General features: G+C 43.5%; 1 protein-coding gene across 1 annotated transcript in view; it reads right to left on the bottom strand.

The window, feature by feature from the left end:
• The window catches only part of LOC128702732 (integrin alpha-5-like), a 64,322-nt gene extending 47,147 nt beyond the window's left edge, over positions 1-17,175 (bottom strand). Inside the window, exons 1-4 of the mRNA XM_070102024.1 lie at positions 16,407-17,175; positions 9,039-9,191; positions 5,445-5,623; positions 3,517-3,614 (exon numbers count right to left, since the gene is read on the bottom strand). Coding sequence (XP_069958125.1) covers positions 3,517-3,614; positions 5,445-5,623; positions 9,039-9,190 — 429 coding nt within the window. The 5' untranslated portion in view covers position 9,191; positions 16,407-17,175. The remainder of the gene's footprint in view (positions 1-3,516; positions 3,615-5,444; positions 5,624-9,038; positions 9,192-16,406) is intronic.
• Positions 17,176-17,226: the final 51 nt, after the last annotated feature.

Consider the following 17,226-nt stretch of genomic DNA (forward strand, 5'->3'; position numbering starts at 1 on the left):
GATAACATTTGCTGCCTGTTACATGGTCACATTCTGGACACCAATGGAAATAACCTACACAGTCTGACTTTTGTGGGTTACCTTCCAGTGTTAATCTTAACTACATGTACAGTAAAACCTCTCTTTAACAGATTAATGGAAGGGAGGGGTGTACAATAATGGGTGTACAATAATGGGTGTACAATAATGGGTGTCCACAACTCCCAAATTATGAAATTAATATTTCATGATTATCTGGTTGCTTTCTGAAGTAGTGTACAGTGGACTTGGTCCACTGATGCAGACGGCAACTGAATACTAAGAATGCGGGTATCCTTACCTGCTGTACTACAGTACAGTACTGTACTGTAGAGTAATTTTATAGTACTCTACATAATTTACAGTAATTTTACTCAACTATTCATAGTGGGGACATGAGGTGTAAACTACTGTGACTGATAGTTGTAACTCAGAATAACTTTTACTCTGAGTCAGAGGAACTGTGAAGTTCTACTAGTGAAAATAATGTAGATGGCACAGAAGATGTAGATGGCTGAGCAGACATAGATTTCTGAGATCCACGCATTTTCTCTTGGCACCACCACTTACTTTAGAAGCCATTGTTAATAACACTTTACCTAATACATTAATAACAACACAAAATGTGCTAAATCCAGGTAAAGTTGGAAACTGAATGACGGGTGTAGGCATGAGTGAGTACAAATAAAATTGGCGCATTTGTCTACAGCTCAGGGAACAGTGAAAACAGACTGTTCCTGAACTTGTCCACTATGATACACAATGGACAAACATCGGAGTTAGCAGACTTTGCCCAATACTTCAGAAAACAACCAGACACTAATACTACAGACAAAATGCAGAATTACGAACTTCTGTCCATTTTGTCTGATAATTAGAGCATTTGAGTGACCAATTTTTTGTCCAAAATTGCAGAAATTTAATGATGAGAGGTTTTACTGCATTTTAGTCACTGCACAATCCAAAGAGTATCCATGTATTGCATAACCCATCCCCTGTACCTCAGTACACACAAAAGGCATGGTACAGAGTGCAGCATAAGTTTGTAATGCAGTTAAATATTAGAGTTGAAGATTTTAAGTGAAAGGGACAGACAGCTGAACACAACACAAATTCAAAATTTCCACCAAGGATGACCAGCTTCAAAAGATTAAATCTAAACTGAAGGAGCATTTTGAAATTACCTCACAGCAACTGCTGCTTTGTAAACAGTACTCGTTCAGCACAAGAACTGGTGGTGATTCGATCCTGTCTAATATTCACAGGAGAGGTCCCTTACTCACTAATATTTCACAAGAATTACAACGTAATTCACAAGAATTACAGCATAATTCACGAGAATTATGGCATAATTCACAAGAATTACGTCTAAATAAATAAAAATGAGGGAATACATACCAATATTTTGGAGTGAGTTAAACAAGTTAAGAAAGCCTAGGGAAAGTATGGATTTGTCAGTTAAAAACAGAGTAGGGGAGTTAGTAGATGGGGAGAGGGAGGTATTAGGTAGATGGCGAGAATATTTTGAGGAACTTTTAAATGTTAAGGAAGAAAGAGAGGCGGTAATTTCATGCACTGGTCAGGGAGGTATACCATCTTTTAGGAGTGAAGAAGAGCAGAATGTAAGTGTGGTGGAGGTACGTAGAATGAAAGGGGGTAAAGCAGCTGGAACTGATGGGATCATGACAGAAATGTTAAAAGCAGGGGGGGGATATAGTGTTGGAGTGGTTGGTACTTTTGTTTAATAAATGTATGAAAGAGGGGAAGGTACCTAGGGATTGGCGGAGAGCATGTATAGTCCCTTTATATAAAGGGAAAGGGGACAAAAGAGATTGTAAAAATTATAGAGGAATAAGTTTACTGAGTATACCAGGAAAAGTATACGGTAGGGTTATAAATGAAAGAATTAGAGGTAAGACAGAATGTAGAATTGCGGACGAGCAAGGAGGCTTCAGAGTGGGTAGGGGATGTGTAGATCAAGTGTTTACATTGAAGCATATATGTGAACAGTATTTAGATAAAGGTAGGGAAGTTTTTATTGCATTTATGGATTTAGAAAAGGCATATGATAGAGTGGATAGAGGAGCAATGTGGCAGATGTTGCAAGTATATGGAATAGGTGGTAAGTTACTAAATGCTGTAAAGAGCTTTTATGAGGATAGTGAGGCTCAGGTTAGGGTGTGTAGAAGAGAGGGAGAATACTTCCCGGTAAAAGTAGGTCTTAGACAGGGATGTGTAATGTCTCCATGGTTGTTTAATATATTTATAGATGGGGTTGTAAAAGAAGTAAATGCTAGGGTGTTCGGGAGAGGGGTGGGATTAAATTATGGGGAATCAAATTCAAAATGGGAATTGACACAGTTACTTTTTGCTGATGATACTGTGCTTATGGGAGATTCTAAAGAAAAATTGCAAAGGTTAGTGGATGAGTTTGAGAATGTGTGTAAAGGTAGAAAGTTGAAAGTGAACATAGAAAAGAGTAAGGTGATGAGGGTATCAAATGATTTAGATAAAGAAAAATTGGATATCAAATTGGGGAGGAGGAGTATGGAAGAAGTGAATGTTTTCAGATACTTGGGAGTTGACGTGTCGGCGGATGGATTTATGAAGGATGAGGTTAATCATAGAATTGATGAGGGAAAAAAGGCGAGTGGTGCGTTGAGGTACATGTGGAGTCAAAAAACGTTATCTATGGAGGCAAAGAAGGGAATGTATGAAAGTATAGTAGTACCAACACTCTTATATGGATGTGAAGCTTGGGTGGTAAATGCAGCAGCGAGGAGACGGTTGGAGGCAGTGGAGATGTCCTGTCTAAGGGCAATGTGTGGTGTAAATATTATGCAGAAAATTCGGAGTGTGGAAATTAGGAGAAGGTGTGGAGTTAATAAAAGCATTAGTCAGAGGGCAGAAGAGGGGTTGTTGAGGTGGTTTGGTCATTTAGAGAGAATGGATCAAAGTAGAATGACATGGAAAGCATATAAATCTATAGGGGAAGGAAAGAGGGGGTAGGGGTCGTCCTCGAAAGGGTTGGAAAGAGGGGGTAAAGGAGGTTTTGTGGGTGAGGGGCTTGGACTTCCAGCAAGCGTGCATGAGCGTGTTAGATAGGAGTGAATGGAGACGAATGATACTTGGGACCTGACGATCTGTTGGAGTGTGAGCAGGGTAATATTTAGTGAAGGGATTCAGGGAAACCGGTTATTTTCATATAGTCGGACTTGAGTCCTGGAAATGGGAAGTACAATGCCTGCACTTTAAAGGAGGGGTTTGGGATATTGGCAGTTTGGAGGGATATGTTGTGTATCTATATATGTATATGCTTCTAAACTGTTGTATTCTGAGCACCTCTGCAAAAGCAGTGATAATGTGTGTGTGGTGAAAGTGTTGAATGATGATGAAAGTATTTTCTTTTTGGGGATTTTCTTTCTTTTTTTTGGGTCACCCTGCCTCGGTGGGAGACGACCGACGTTGAAAAAAAAAAAAAAAAAAAAGAATACATACCAGGAGAGGAGGATTGTTGGAGGATCCAGTAAGCAGTGTAGAACCCAGGCCAAAGTTGTACACACCTGACCCAAGCAGTCTCACATCTCCTTTGTTAGCTGCAATAGTGTAGTTAATGTGACCATGAACACTACTGTATACACATATGTACTCTTCACTATGTGACAAAAACCATTACTTTATAATACAGCCAAGGTCATCAGGCTACTTAATCTTTCTTACCTCTCTTTTCCTGTCTACCCATAATCTTTTTTTGCTGCTCTAGCCTATCTGCATCCTTGCCCTATCCATTCCTGTCATCCCTCTTATGGTCCAACAATAACAAAACTTAGTCATCCTTTGCACAACTCCCTCTCTGGTTCCTCTATACAAGTCACCTTTCTCATGATTGACAAAGTCCAGGAGTATAAGCCACTCCAAGAAATATCTGAAATATGATTAATGTGAAGAACTTTATGAAATTATATGCCAGAGGTGGGGAACCTTTTTATGCTGGAAGGCCACATTAAAGTTAGCTGTAATCTAAAAAGGCCACATTCAAGAAATTTTGATTAGATATACAGGCACCCCTCACTTAACGACCTACCCGTTTAACCACCGCTCGGACTTACGACCAGCTCTTCGACCAGTGTACTGTATGTGTATTTTACTTTTTTATTGTTTTTTAATGTCTAGTTCTATTTTTAATATGTATACTAAAAATGTTATAAATGGTGCAAAGATGACATTAAAACAACATCTAAAGATGGAGATGGACCTGGCAACACAGGAGGACAGGAGAGATAGGGATGATATGATAATGACTTATAAAACACTGAGAGGAATCGGCAAAGTGGACAGAGACAGGATGTTCCAGAGATGGGACACAGCAACAAGGGGTCACAGTTGGAAGTTGAAGACTCGGATGAATCAAAGGGATGCTACGAAGTATTTCTGCAGTCACAGAGTTGTCAGGAAGTCGAACAGTCTGGGAAGTGATGTAGTGGAGGCAGGATCCATACATAGCTTTAAGAAGAGGTATGATAAAACTCATGGAGCAGGAAGTGACCCAGTAGCAACCTGTGAAGAGGCAGGGCCAGGAGCTATGACTCGACCCCTGCAACCACAAATAGGTGAATACAACTAGGTGAGTACAAACCCACTACCAGTACAGTACGCTTGAAATATCAGTAAGAGGTGGCTCCTCGCTTAATGACTAATTCGCTTACCGACCTACTCTTAGGAACGGAACTCAGTCGTCAAGTGAGGAGTATCTGTACTGCAAAACATTGGTTATTTTGTAAAAAGTTAACTATTTTATAAAAACTTCAAGAAAAATAATTCATTCAGAAGGCTGCACTTAATGCCCCAGGAGGCTGCAGGTTCTCCACCCCTGTATATATGCAATCACTGTAAGGATATTTAAAAAAAAAAATACAATCGAGGGTAATTTAGAGTTAGTGTAAACATTCACAGTGGACTGGAAACGATGAAAACTATACATGCAGGGAGGAAATGTGATAACGCAAGAGTGTGAACATAAGAGACAGCCCAGATGTGCTACATCAGACAAACATATTGGTATGGAGGGAGCTAAGGCTTTATGACCTGCCATGACCCAAAATTACATGAGTAAATTGCTTGTATTTGACCTTATTAAGTGCAATAGACGGGTGAAGGAGGAAAGTGACGGCAGATCAAAGATGCATCAGATGAGGAACTTAGGCTGTGAGTGGAGGTTGTTGGGAAACCAGGAAAATCTTCCCTAGTTACACCTTAAGCCCCTGATGGATAAAACATATCTTAAACATACACCAAGACACTAGGAGATATATACCAAGAGGTGTATATCCCTTAATGTATGATTGTGATTGGTAGATGGCTGGTTATATTGGTAGCTATTACTATTAAAATTGTTACAACGTTTTACCTTTCTTCATTTAACTCACAATGGTTGTAGAGTGGCGGGAGTTTGGTGCGATGACTACTGCACAAAGTGTGACCTTCTCTAGGGTCACATAAATACACTTCCCCAGAGATAATCCTGGCATAGCCCTTGCTGTCTTCTCCTCCTTGCTTTTCCTCTGCCATCTTCTCTCCAGTATCTTGAGGTGCACCAACCACTAGCCTGAAGTACAGTACCAGTCCATGAGGAGTGCCTGGGGGAAACAAACAAAAACACACACACACACATACCCCCACATACATAATGAACCTTGCAACCACATATATCACTCACACACACACACATAGAAGGCAAAGGACCCAGGAGAATAAGGAGAGCAGTCGTAGAGCCAGAAACGAATATGCACAGATAAGAAGGGAGGCCCAAAGACAATATGAAAACGACATAGCAGCGATAGCCAAATCTGACCCGAAACTGTTGTACAGCCACATCAGGAGGAAAACAACAGTCAAGGACCAGGTAATCAGGCTAAGGAAGGAAGGAGGAGAGACAACAAGAAATGACCGTGAAGTATGTGAGGAACTCAACAAGAGATTCAAAGAAGTGTTCACAGAGGAGACAGAAGGGGCTCCAGAAAGACGGAGGTGGGGCACACCACCATGTGCTGGACACAGTGCACACAACCGAGGAAGAAATGAAGAGGCTTCTGAGTGAGCTAGATACCTCAAAGGCAATGGGGCCAGATAACATCTCCCCATGGGTATTGAGAGAGGGAGCAGAGGCGCTATGTGTACCCCTAACAACAATATTCAATACATCTATCGAAACAGGGAGATTGCCTGAGGCATGGAAGACAGCAAATGTAGTCCCAATCTTTAAAAAAGGAGACAGACATGAAGCATTAAACTACAGACCAGTGTCACTGACATGTATAGTATGCAAAATCATGGAGAAGATTATCAGGAGAAGAGTGGTGGAACACCTAGAAAGCAACGATCCCATCAACAGCAGCCAACATGGTTTCAGGGACGGGAAATCCTGTGTCACAAACCTACTGGAGTTCTATGACATGGTGACAGCAGTAAGACAAGAGAGAGAGGGGTGGGTGGATTGCATTTTCTTGGACTGCAAGAAGGCGTTTGACACAGTTCCACACAAGAGATTGGTGCAAAAACTGGAGGACCAAGCAGGGATAACAGGGAAGGCACTACAATGGATCAGGGAATACTTGTCAGGAAGACAGCAGCGAGTCATGGTACGTGGCAAGGTGTCAGAGTGGGCACCTGTGACCAGCGGGGTCCCACAGGGGTCAGTCCTAGGACCAGTGCTGTTTCTGGTATTTGTGAACGACATGACGGAAGGAATAGACTCTGAGGTGTCCCTGTTTGCAGATGACGTGAAGTTGATGAGAAGAATTCACTCGATCGAAGACCAGGCAGAACTACAAAGGGATCTGGACAGGCTGCAGACCTGGTCCAGCAATTGGCTCCTGGAGTTCAATCCCACCAAGTGCAAAGTCATGAAGATTGGGGAAGGGCAAAGAAGACCGCAGACGGAGTACAGTCTAGGGGGCCAGAGACTACAAACCTCACTCAAGGAAAAAGATCTTGGGGTGAGTATAACACCAGGCACATCTCCTGAAGCGCACATCAACCAAATAACTGCTGCAGCATATGGGTGCCTAGCAAACCTCAGAACAGCATTCCGACATCTTAATAAGGAATCATTCAGGACCCTGTACACCGTGTACGTTAGGCCCATATAGGAGTATGCGGCACCAGTTTGGAACCCACACCTAGCCAAGCACGTAAAGAAACTAGAGAAAGTGTAAAGGTTTGCAACAAGACTAGTCCCAGAGCTAAGAGGTATGTCCTACGAGGAGAGGTTAAGGGAAATCAACCTGACGACACTGGAGGACAGGAGAGATAGGGGGGACATGATAATGACATACAAAATACTGAGAGGAATTGACAAGGTGGACAAAGACAGGATGTTCCAGAGATTGGACACAGTAACAAGGGGACACAGTTGGAAGCTGAAGACACAGATGAATCACAGGGATGTTAGGAAGTATTTCTTCAGCCACAGAGTAGTCAGTAAGTGGAATAGTTTGGGAAGCGATGTAGTGGAGGCAGGATCCATACATAGATTTAAGCAGAGGTATGATAAAGCTCACGGCTCAGGGACAGTGACCTAGTAGCGATCAGTGAAGAGGCGGGGCCAGGAGCTCGGACTCGACCCCCGCAACCTCAACTAGGTGAGTACACACACACACACACACACACACACACATGACGTGATGAGAAGAATTCATTCAATCGAAGACCAGGCAGAACTGCAAAGGTATCTGGAGAGGCTGCAGACCTGGTCCAGCAATTGGCTCCTGGAGTTCAACCCCACCAAGTGCAAAGGCATGAAGATTAGGGAAGAGCAAAGAAGACCGCAGACGGAGTAGTCTAGGGGGCCAGAGACTACAAACCTTGCTCAAGGAAAAAGATCTTGGGGTGAGTATAACACCAGGCACATTTCCTGAAGCACACATCAACCAAATAACTGCTGCAGCATATGGGCACCTAGCAAACCTCAGAACAGCATTCCGACATCTTAATAAGGAATCGTTCAGGACCCTGTACACCGTCTACGTTAGGCCCATATTGGAGTATGTGGCACCAGTTTGGAACCCACACCTAGCCAAAGCACGTAAAGAAACTAGAGAAAGTGCAAAGATTTGCAACAAGACTAGTCCCAGAGCTAAGAGGTATGTCCTATGAGGAGAGGTTCAGGGAAATCAACCTGACGACACTGGGGGACAGGAGAGATAGGGGGGACATGATAACAACATACAAAATACTGAGAGGAATTGACAAGGTGGACAAAGACAGGATGTTCCAGAGATGGGACACAGCAACAAGGGGACACAGTTGGAAGTTGAAGACACAGATGAATCACGGGGATGTTAGGAAGTATTTCTTCAGCCACAGAGTAGTCAGGAAGTGGAATAGTTTTTGAAGCGATGTAGTGGAGGCAGAATCCATACATAGCTTTAAGCAGAGGTATGATAAAGCTCACGGTTCAGAGAGTGTGACCTAGTAGCGACCAGTGAAGAGGCAGGGCCAGGAGCTTGGACTCGACCCCTGCAACCTCAACTAGGTGAGAACTAGGCGAGTATACACACACACACACACACACACTGACCCTTGCAGCCATATATATCACACACACACATACCCCCACATACATACTAACCCTTACAACCAGATATCTATCACTCTCTCTCTCTCTCTCTCACACACACACACACACACACACACACACACACACACACACACACACACACACACACAGAAAAATAAGTTATGATGAAATGTAATTCTAAAGAAACCAACACTGGTAGATAGAAGATTCTTTGTTTAATTCATGTTAAGCACTAAACACATGTGTGTCATTCAGCAGACTTATAGAAGAGTTGAGACAGCCACATTTTTTTTTTTAATATGCTGGTCATCTCCCACTGAGGCAGGGTGATCTGAAAAGAAACACTTTCACCATCATTCAGTCTCACACTCTTGCCAGAGGTGTGCAGATATAAAGGAACATTAAAAAATAAAGAAAACTTCTTAGTACCTCTCTCTCTTACTTTGTCTCACTGCTGCTTTGCCAGATGGCAACGCTGTATCCAAAATGTGACTTGTCATTGCCCGTTAGCACCAGAGGACGATGAGCAACAATGTTGAAGAGCACCGTCCTGGTGGCCAGCCCAAGCATCAACACCAGCTTAAACACCTTCATTCTGGTGAATTTAAATATAGAAACTGTGTGAACTGATAATAATTTGCTTAGCATTAATTAGATTGGACTGGACTAAGTGAAATTCTGGAATTCAATGTATTTCATTGAATTTGCTAATTTCATTGCATTCACCGGATTTGATTAAAGAGGGAGAGAAAAGAAGAGGCCAGAGAGATTATTACATTTATGGAAGGAATGCTAAACCCATAAGAATCATAAAACACCTGGAGTAATTAGAAAAATTTTCTGTTAAAATAGTCAGGAGGAGGAACCAAGCCTAGGAAGGGACCCACCCTGTGGAAGATTAGTAGGATGTGACTGTGGACTGGGTGGCTGACTCTATACCTTCAGTACCATCAACATCAGTGTGTCCAGGGGAGTGAGCCACCAAAACTCTACAATGTGCTTGCTAGAAATATATGACTAATGTTATATTCAATGCACAATGAGTTAATGATAGTCAAGTTTCTGCATAACTTGTAATTAACTTCAAGAGTAGAAAACAACTTCAAAAGAACACCAAAGCGGTCACCTGACTTGCCCTAGGATAGTCCAGTTTCCATTTTTAGGAGTGACATGATCACCACAGAAAAATATTAGAACAAGACTGTTTAGTAATTCCTATTCTCTGAGTCTAGTAGTTGGATTTCAACAAACCAGCCATATCCCACTGAGGCAGGGTGGCCCAAAAAGAAAAATGAGTTTCTCTTTTTAAATTTACTAATTTATACAGAAGGGGCTACTAGCCACTTGCTCCTGGCATTTTAGTCGCCTCTTACGACATGCATGGCTTACTGAGGAGGAGTTTTATTAAAAGGGGGAAATATCCCCACTAATTAGGCCAAATAAAAGGGATAGGTAAGGGGTATCCAGGTTCAGCCTAAGGAAGATTATTATTATTATAATCAAAAAGAAGCGCTAAGCCACAAGGACTATACAGCGCTGCAGGGCAGGAAGGAAGCGAGGGCATCAGGTGGCAAAAGGGAGATGGATGAGTAATAGGTTACGGATAACAGCGGGGCAGTGGATGGTGAAAGGGTAAAGGGCAGCAAGAGACTGAACTAGAAAGGGCTGAGGGGAGTGCGAAAAGTATCATCAGAGTTTGTGGAGTAAATCAGTCGTTGTCAAGAAGTCAATGAGAGAGTCAGGATTAAAGGAGGGTCCATCAGCAAGAAGGGAAGGTAAAGAGAGAGTAGTAGAACGAAGACGACGTTGGAGGTAAATTCTGCGTGCTCGTTGATAGAGAGGGCAGTCTAACAGAATGTGGCTAATCGATACTGGAACTTGACACTGCTCAGAGAGAGGAACAGGGTGCCTCTCCATGAGATACCCATGAGTAAGACGAGTGTGACCAATGCGAAGGCGGGAGAGAGTGGTCTCCCAACCTCGGCACTGATGACAAGAAGACGGCCAGTAACCTATGCTCGGTTTAATAGAATGAAGTTTGTTACCGAGCAGAGTTGACCAACGTTGTTGCCAACGGGTGCGAAGGTGGGTAGCTATTGCAGCAAAATAGTCCAGAAATGAAACACCTCGATAGGAAATTGGTAGGTCATGTACTGCTGACCGCGCAGCAGTGTCTGCCTGTTCATTGCCCTGTACGTCGACATGACCAGGGACCCAACAAAAAACAATATCTTTATGTTTGGTAGAGATACGGCGTAGCCAAAGTTGGATATGGAGAACTAGGGGATGAGATGTATCAAATTTTCGTATAGCCTGTAGAGTACTAAGGGAGTCTGAGACTACTACAAATGATGACACAGGCATAGATGCGATACAAATAAGTGCTGCAAGAATGGCATACAGTTCAGCAGTAAAAATGCTAGCTGAAGATAGTAAATGTCCCCGCACGACGCTGTCCGGAAACACTGCTGCGAATCTGACACCGTCTGAAGACTTAGAGCCATCTGTATACACAGCGGTGGCATGAGAATGGGAGTGGAAGTGATCAAGAAAGAGAGAGCGGGAAGCTACCGTAGGCAGTTGAGCTTTCGAGCAAGGGAGTGAGAAAGAACAGACCCGAACAACTGGAACTTCCCAGGGGGGTAGGGAAAAGTGAGATGCTACATGAACATATAAAGGTGGTAACTGAAGGGAAGACAAGAGTGAATGTAGGCGAAGAGAAAAGGGACGGAGCAAACAGGGGCGGCGAACGAATAAAGAATGTCTACTAATATCGGTGACCATTCTATAAATGGAAGGATTGTGTAGATCGTGAGAGCGTACATAGTAGCGAAGGCAATGGCCATCATGGCGATCAGACAAGGATGGAACATTCGCTTCTGTATAGAGGCTCTCAACAGGGGAAGAGCGAAAAGCACCAAGGCACAAACGTAATCCTTGGTGATGGATAGAGTTAAGGCTAGAGAGAGTAGCAGGAGAGGCCGCGGAATAAATCTGGTCACCATAATCGAGTTTCGATAAAACGAGGGCTGAATGTAGGCGAAGCAGAGTTCGACGATCAGCTCCCCAGGAAAGATGAGCAAGGGTTTTAAGAAGGTTTAGCCGGCTGTGACAAGTTGCCTTCAGAGAGGTTATGTGAGGTTTCCAGGATAACCGACGGTCAAAGAGAAGGCCTAGAAACCTGACTGTATCACGTTCGGGGATACGGGAGCCATAGAGATACAGAGGATGATCGGAGATAACAGAGCGTCTAGTGAAAGTAATTTGGTGAGTTTTGGTACTTGAAAATTTAACCCCCCTCCCAGAGGAAATGGTGGGCATTAAAATCACCAAGTAACAGAAGTGGTGGTGGTAAGGATGAAACAAGAAAGGCAAAGTCTGGGATAGAAAATGCTCGAGAAGGAGAGAGATATAAAGAACATATTGTAAACCACTTATTCAAGTGGATACGGGCTGCAGTGTAATGCAGCGAGGTATGGACAAATAGTTGACAGTACGAATATCATTGCATAGAAGAAGGGCACTGGAATATCATTGCATAGAAGAAGGGCACTTTCATTAAAGGTCCCATCTGAGAAAGGATCCAAAGAATACAATAAATTATAGCCTGAGATAGGTTGGAAAACAGCCGAGTGTAATTTTGGTTCTTGTAAGCAAGCACCAACAGGGGAAAACCTGGAAAGCAACATCTGAAGCTCACCCCGATTACCCCTGAGGCCGCGGATATTCCACTGTAAATCTGGCAAGACAGTGATGGAGTGAATGATGGTGAAAGTTTTTCTTTTTCGGGCCACCCTGCCTTGGAGGGAATCGGCCAGTGTGATAATAATAAAAAAAAAAAAATAGGCCATGATTGGCAATGAAGAAAATATCAGGAATCTGTAGGTAAAGGCACCTACGGACTAGAGGGGTTAGAAAAGTCAACGTGTGGTGGCATTGGAAGACGTTCAAGTAGCGAAGGAACGGAGCGTTGCGAAGAATGGGGTTGTGAAGATGGAGGAGAGGGAAGAGAAGGAACAGGAAGTGAATCAGTGTCCATTGAAGGTTTAGTCTCTGCAATATATTCTGAAATGGCTTCAAGTGTTTCTGAATTCAAAGATGTATGGGAGACCATATTGGAGATAGAAGGAGGAGGGTGAGTAAAGATTGGGACAGTAATGGACTGTACCAAAGTAGAGGGGGAGGGAAGAGTGTAAGGGACTGAAGATGAAGTGTGGGGGGGACAGAAGAGGCAGAAACCTGGGAGGTGGCAGAAGAGGGAGAAACTTGGGAGGGGACGGGGGTGGAAGGCATAGTACGAGGAGGAGGGTGAATCTCCACACTTGTAATAGAGCCAGAGAGAGGGGAAGAACTAGGTACAGAGACTGGAAAGGTAAAATGTGGAGGTGGAAGAAGGGAAGGAAGGGGCAAAGAAGATTTGAGCAATGTGGATTTTTTGGACTTCTGAGAAGTAGAGGGCCGATTGGTATTAGGTGTCGTACGAGGTCTTGTCGATACTGGGGCTTGTGAGGAAGGACGTGAAGATGTGAGAACAGACTGAGTTGTAGTCGGGACGTCAGAGCCAAGGACAGCAAAAGTATTAGATGCCGTAGTGGCTATGGGAGGGGTAACAACAGAGGAGGCTGCAGAAGATGGGACCCCAGAAGTGGGGGGATGTTTGGAAACACGAGAATAAGAAACACGGGGTAGTCTCCCTTGGAGGCGGAGATGAGTAACTGCCATAGCATAAGGGAGACCTTCTGCCTCTTTGAGGCAACGGATTTCACGTTCATTTAAGTAGACCTGGCAACGGCAGGAGTACGAAGGGTGAGCTTCATTACAATTAAGGCAAGATGGAGGTTGACTGCAAGATGTATTAGAATGGTCGTCGGCACCACAGACTGGGCATTCGGCCATAGATCTGCAATATTTCGCTGGGTGACCAAAACGCCAGCAATTTCTACATTGTTGTGGTGTAGCTATCACCTTTCGAACTTGTAACCGATGTCCCGCGACATATACAGAGGACGGGAGTTCTCGGCTGTCAAAAGTTAAACTAGCCACATTGCAAGGGTAACGTCTCCGCCCCCGGGCAGGAAGGACATAAGTGTCTACTTTGAGGATTGGGAGATCCTGGAGTTCCAGCTGTTCAAAAATGTCATTGCCACATGACTGGAAATTCTGTTGGACTATGGTATGGAGCAGAATGACAGTACCACTACAAGAATTGAGAGAAAGATGTTTTTCAATAGTGATAGGAGTAGTATCGATATTCGAAAGGAGAGAAAGATCATGAGCTTGGGTAGCATTCTGGACAGTGACGATGTGCATACCGCTCTTGAGAGCACGAAATGAAATATCTCTACCAACATGACGCAGGAGCGCTTTGCCAATACTATGGTCAGAAAGGTAGGCAGAAGAAGAAGTCGGTCTTAAAGTAAAGAATTTAGTCCATTGTGTGGTCCGAAACCGAGCGTGGAGAGGGAGTGCTTGACGTGTCGGTCTTTTCCGAGTAGAATGGGAAGGTAACGAAGGAGCATCATCAGGAGATTGACGTTGGCGTTTAGGAGTAGGACTGGAGTTGGTCCGGCGTGAAATGGGAGGGCGATTCGAAAATTGCCGTACTGTAGAGGGAGAAGCCGGAAGCGTAGTCAAAGGAGAGCTGAGTTCAGACAAATCGAAGGAGTCAGTCGAAGCCCCGGTACCTGAAGCGGGTGAGGAAACAGCACCAGCAAGAGGTACAGGGGCATCAGGAGTGTCCGAAGAGTGGTCTAAACACAAGGCAGGGTCAGAATGGGATGCGGTATCAAGAAGGGGCCCAGGGGTAGTGGGTTCATGGACTAGGGCTGCCATGGTTAGGTTACTCCTTTGCTTTTTGTTTTTGAGAAAAAAAAGAAAGAAGAAAAGAAAATATAAATAAAAAAAAGAATAAAAAAAGGGGGGAGCGGGGAGGAATAGTTCCCAGGAGGAATGAATGGGCCGGAAATCTCCCTCCGCGCCCAAGAGGACCTCAACACCGCTAGTAGCGCAGATGCAGCATGGAACCCGTGCCATACCCTACCCTTCATGCCTTACGTAAACCAGCAATCCGGGATACCAACCTCACATCTGCCGAGCTACCTCGGTGGACAAAAGAGAGGGCGGCCGGATATCCGCCACAAAGCAAACCTCCTTTGGCCACCACCCCCGGAACCCGAAAGGTGGCTTCCAGAGATACACCCGTCGCTCGAAAGATACCCAAAGCTACTCCGGGATACCGGAGAGGGATCGGGACATCCCCAGGCAATCCAGATTCCACGGCAAACTACGCCACCGCCAAGAACCTCAACGGAATGGGATGGACCCCGGTGTCCTTTCCCCTACCTAGGAACTAGCGCGCCTGTGGGAGAAATCCCAAAGGCCAAAAAGAGGGAGGGGTGGGGAGGGGGAGGATGGGATAGGGGAGGGGAGATTGGGGGGTAATTAGGTTCGGTCTGAGGAAGAAGACCGACAGGGCTAATTCCTCAGACCAAGAGCCTCTTCACCACGCCAAGGAGCCCCCCTTAAAGAGGAGCCTAAGGAATGGAAGGATAGGTCAAGTTCCCTGGATCAAAAGACCTTGAACCTGAAAAGAAGTCCCCAAAAAAAGCATTAATTCAGAGTAAAGGTATCTAATCTTATATTTTTTAACACATTTTTTATATTTCAAAAATAAGAGAATTCTCTCTTTCTTTTCAACAAACTGGCTGTATCCCACTGAAGCAGGGTGGCCCAAAAAGAAAAACAAAAATTTATCTTTTCAACTTTAGCAATGTATACAGGATAAGGGGTTACTAGCCTCTTGCTCCTGGCATTTTAGTTGCTTCTTACGACACGCATGGCTTACGGAGGAAGAATTCTGTTCCACTTCCCGATGGAGATAAGAGGAAATAAACAAGAACAAGAACTAGTAAGAAAATAAAAGAAAACCCAGAGGGGTGTATATATATATATATATATATGCTTGTACATGCATGTGTAGTGTGGCCTAAGTGTAAGAAGTAGCAAGACGTACCTGTTTATGAGAGAAAAAAAAAAAGACACCAGCAATCCTACCATCATGTAAAGCAATTACAGGCTTTCATTTTACACTCACTCGGTAGGACGGTAGTACCTCTCTGGGCAGTTGCTGTCTACCGACCTGCTACCTAGAATTCTTCTTCTTTCAACGTACCAGCTGTATCCCACCGAGGTGGGGTGGTAATATATACAGGAGAAGGGGTTACTAGCCCCTTGCTCCCGGCATTTTAGTCGCCTCTTACAATATGCATGGCTTACAGAGGAAGAATTCTGTTCCACTTCCCCAAGGAGATAAGAGGAAATAAACAAGAACAAGAACTAGAAAGAAAATAGAAAAAAAAAACCCACAGGAGTGTGTATATATATGCTTGTACATATATGTGTAGTGTGACCTAAGTGTAAGTAGAAGTAGCAAGACGTACCTGTTTATGAGACAAAAAAATACAAAAAAACAAAAAAAAAAAAAAAGACACCAGCAATCCTACCATCATGTAAAGCAATTACAGACTTTCGTTTTACACTCACTCGGTAGGACGGTAGTACCTCCCTGGGCAGTTGCTGTCTACCAACCTACTACCTAGAATTATCTTCATGTATATTTCAACGTTTCAGAGTTGTATAAGGCACGTCTGTTTAATACTAATCATACCTTTCAAAAACAAATGCCTCTTCTATATATCATCAATCATGTTTCAAAAAGAAAAAAGGCAGGGCCATATCTATAAAATATCAATCATCCCTTTCACAAAAGAAGGGATCACACTGCACAAATTAACACTATTGAATTACTCACCTTTCTTGAAAACTGAATTCTCAGTTTTGTTTTTTGCTATACTAGTATATATCACCAGTATGTCCTGGGAAGATAATGTTCAACATAACCTGAGAGTTAGATACTTGCTGCAGTAAGCCTACTGGTCCATTCTAGGCAGGTCCTACTCGCACTGAAGTATTCCTACTCATGTATGTATCTATCCATTCAATCCAGCCCAACCTTGAAGCTTGCCAAAGTATTTGTTTCAAAGAGCATAAAACAGTAGCAAATAGAATTTTGAAGAAACTGTCCAAAGCCTCGACAGTGTAAGCCTGCAACTGCAACAGTGAAATGAAAACACTGAATGCTGGAAGCTAGTGTTGTGATTGATCATGCTTACTTCCGCTAAGGAAGGAAGGTGATAAGATTAATATCAAGCAGTGACAAAACAGTCACTGTCATCAACATGCAATGGTAGCAACTACAGAGATAAGACAACAATGGTTTTAGCACCAATGCCACCATAGGCACTACAACTACCACATCTGGTAATACCAGCATCACTTCTAACACCACCACTAATCCTTCTACAACCATTGTCACAACTATCACCACCACCACTACCCCTTCTATCACTACAGTCACAACTATCACCACCACCACTACCAACTTACCTTATTATATTTATGGAAAGCACTAAACCCAAAAGGATCATACAGCACCTGGAGAACAGATAACTGCTCGATTTCCTTCAATAAAGACACTCACAAACATGAAGGTACTTCTCTCCCCTAGAAGGGAAACAGACTATAATATACTTACAGAATTTATTATTACTTCCATGAGGAATTGTTTAAAC

The sequence above is a fragment of the Cherax quadricarinatus genome, chromosome 79 (genome assembly GCF_038502225.1).
Source record: "Cherax quadricarinatus isolate ZL_2023a chromosome 79, ASM3850222v1, whole genome shotgun sequence".
In the NCBI taxonomy this organism is placed as follows: Eukaryota; Metazoa; Arthropoda; class Malacostraca; order Decapoda; family Parastacidae; genus Cherax; species Cherax quadricarinatus.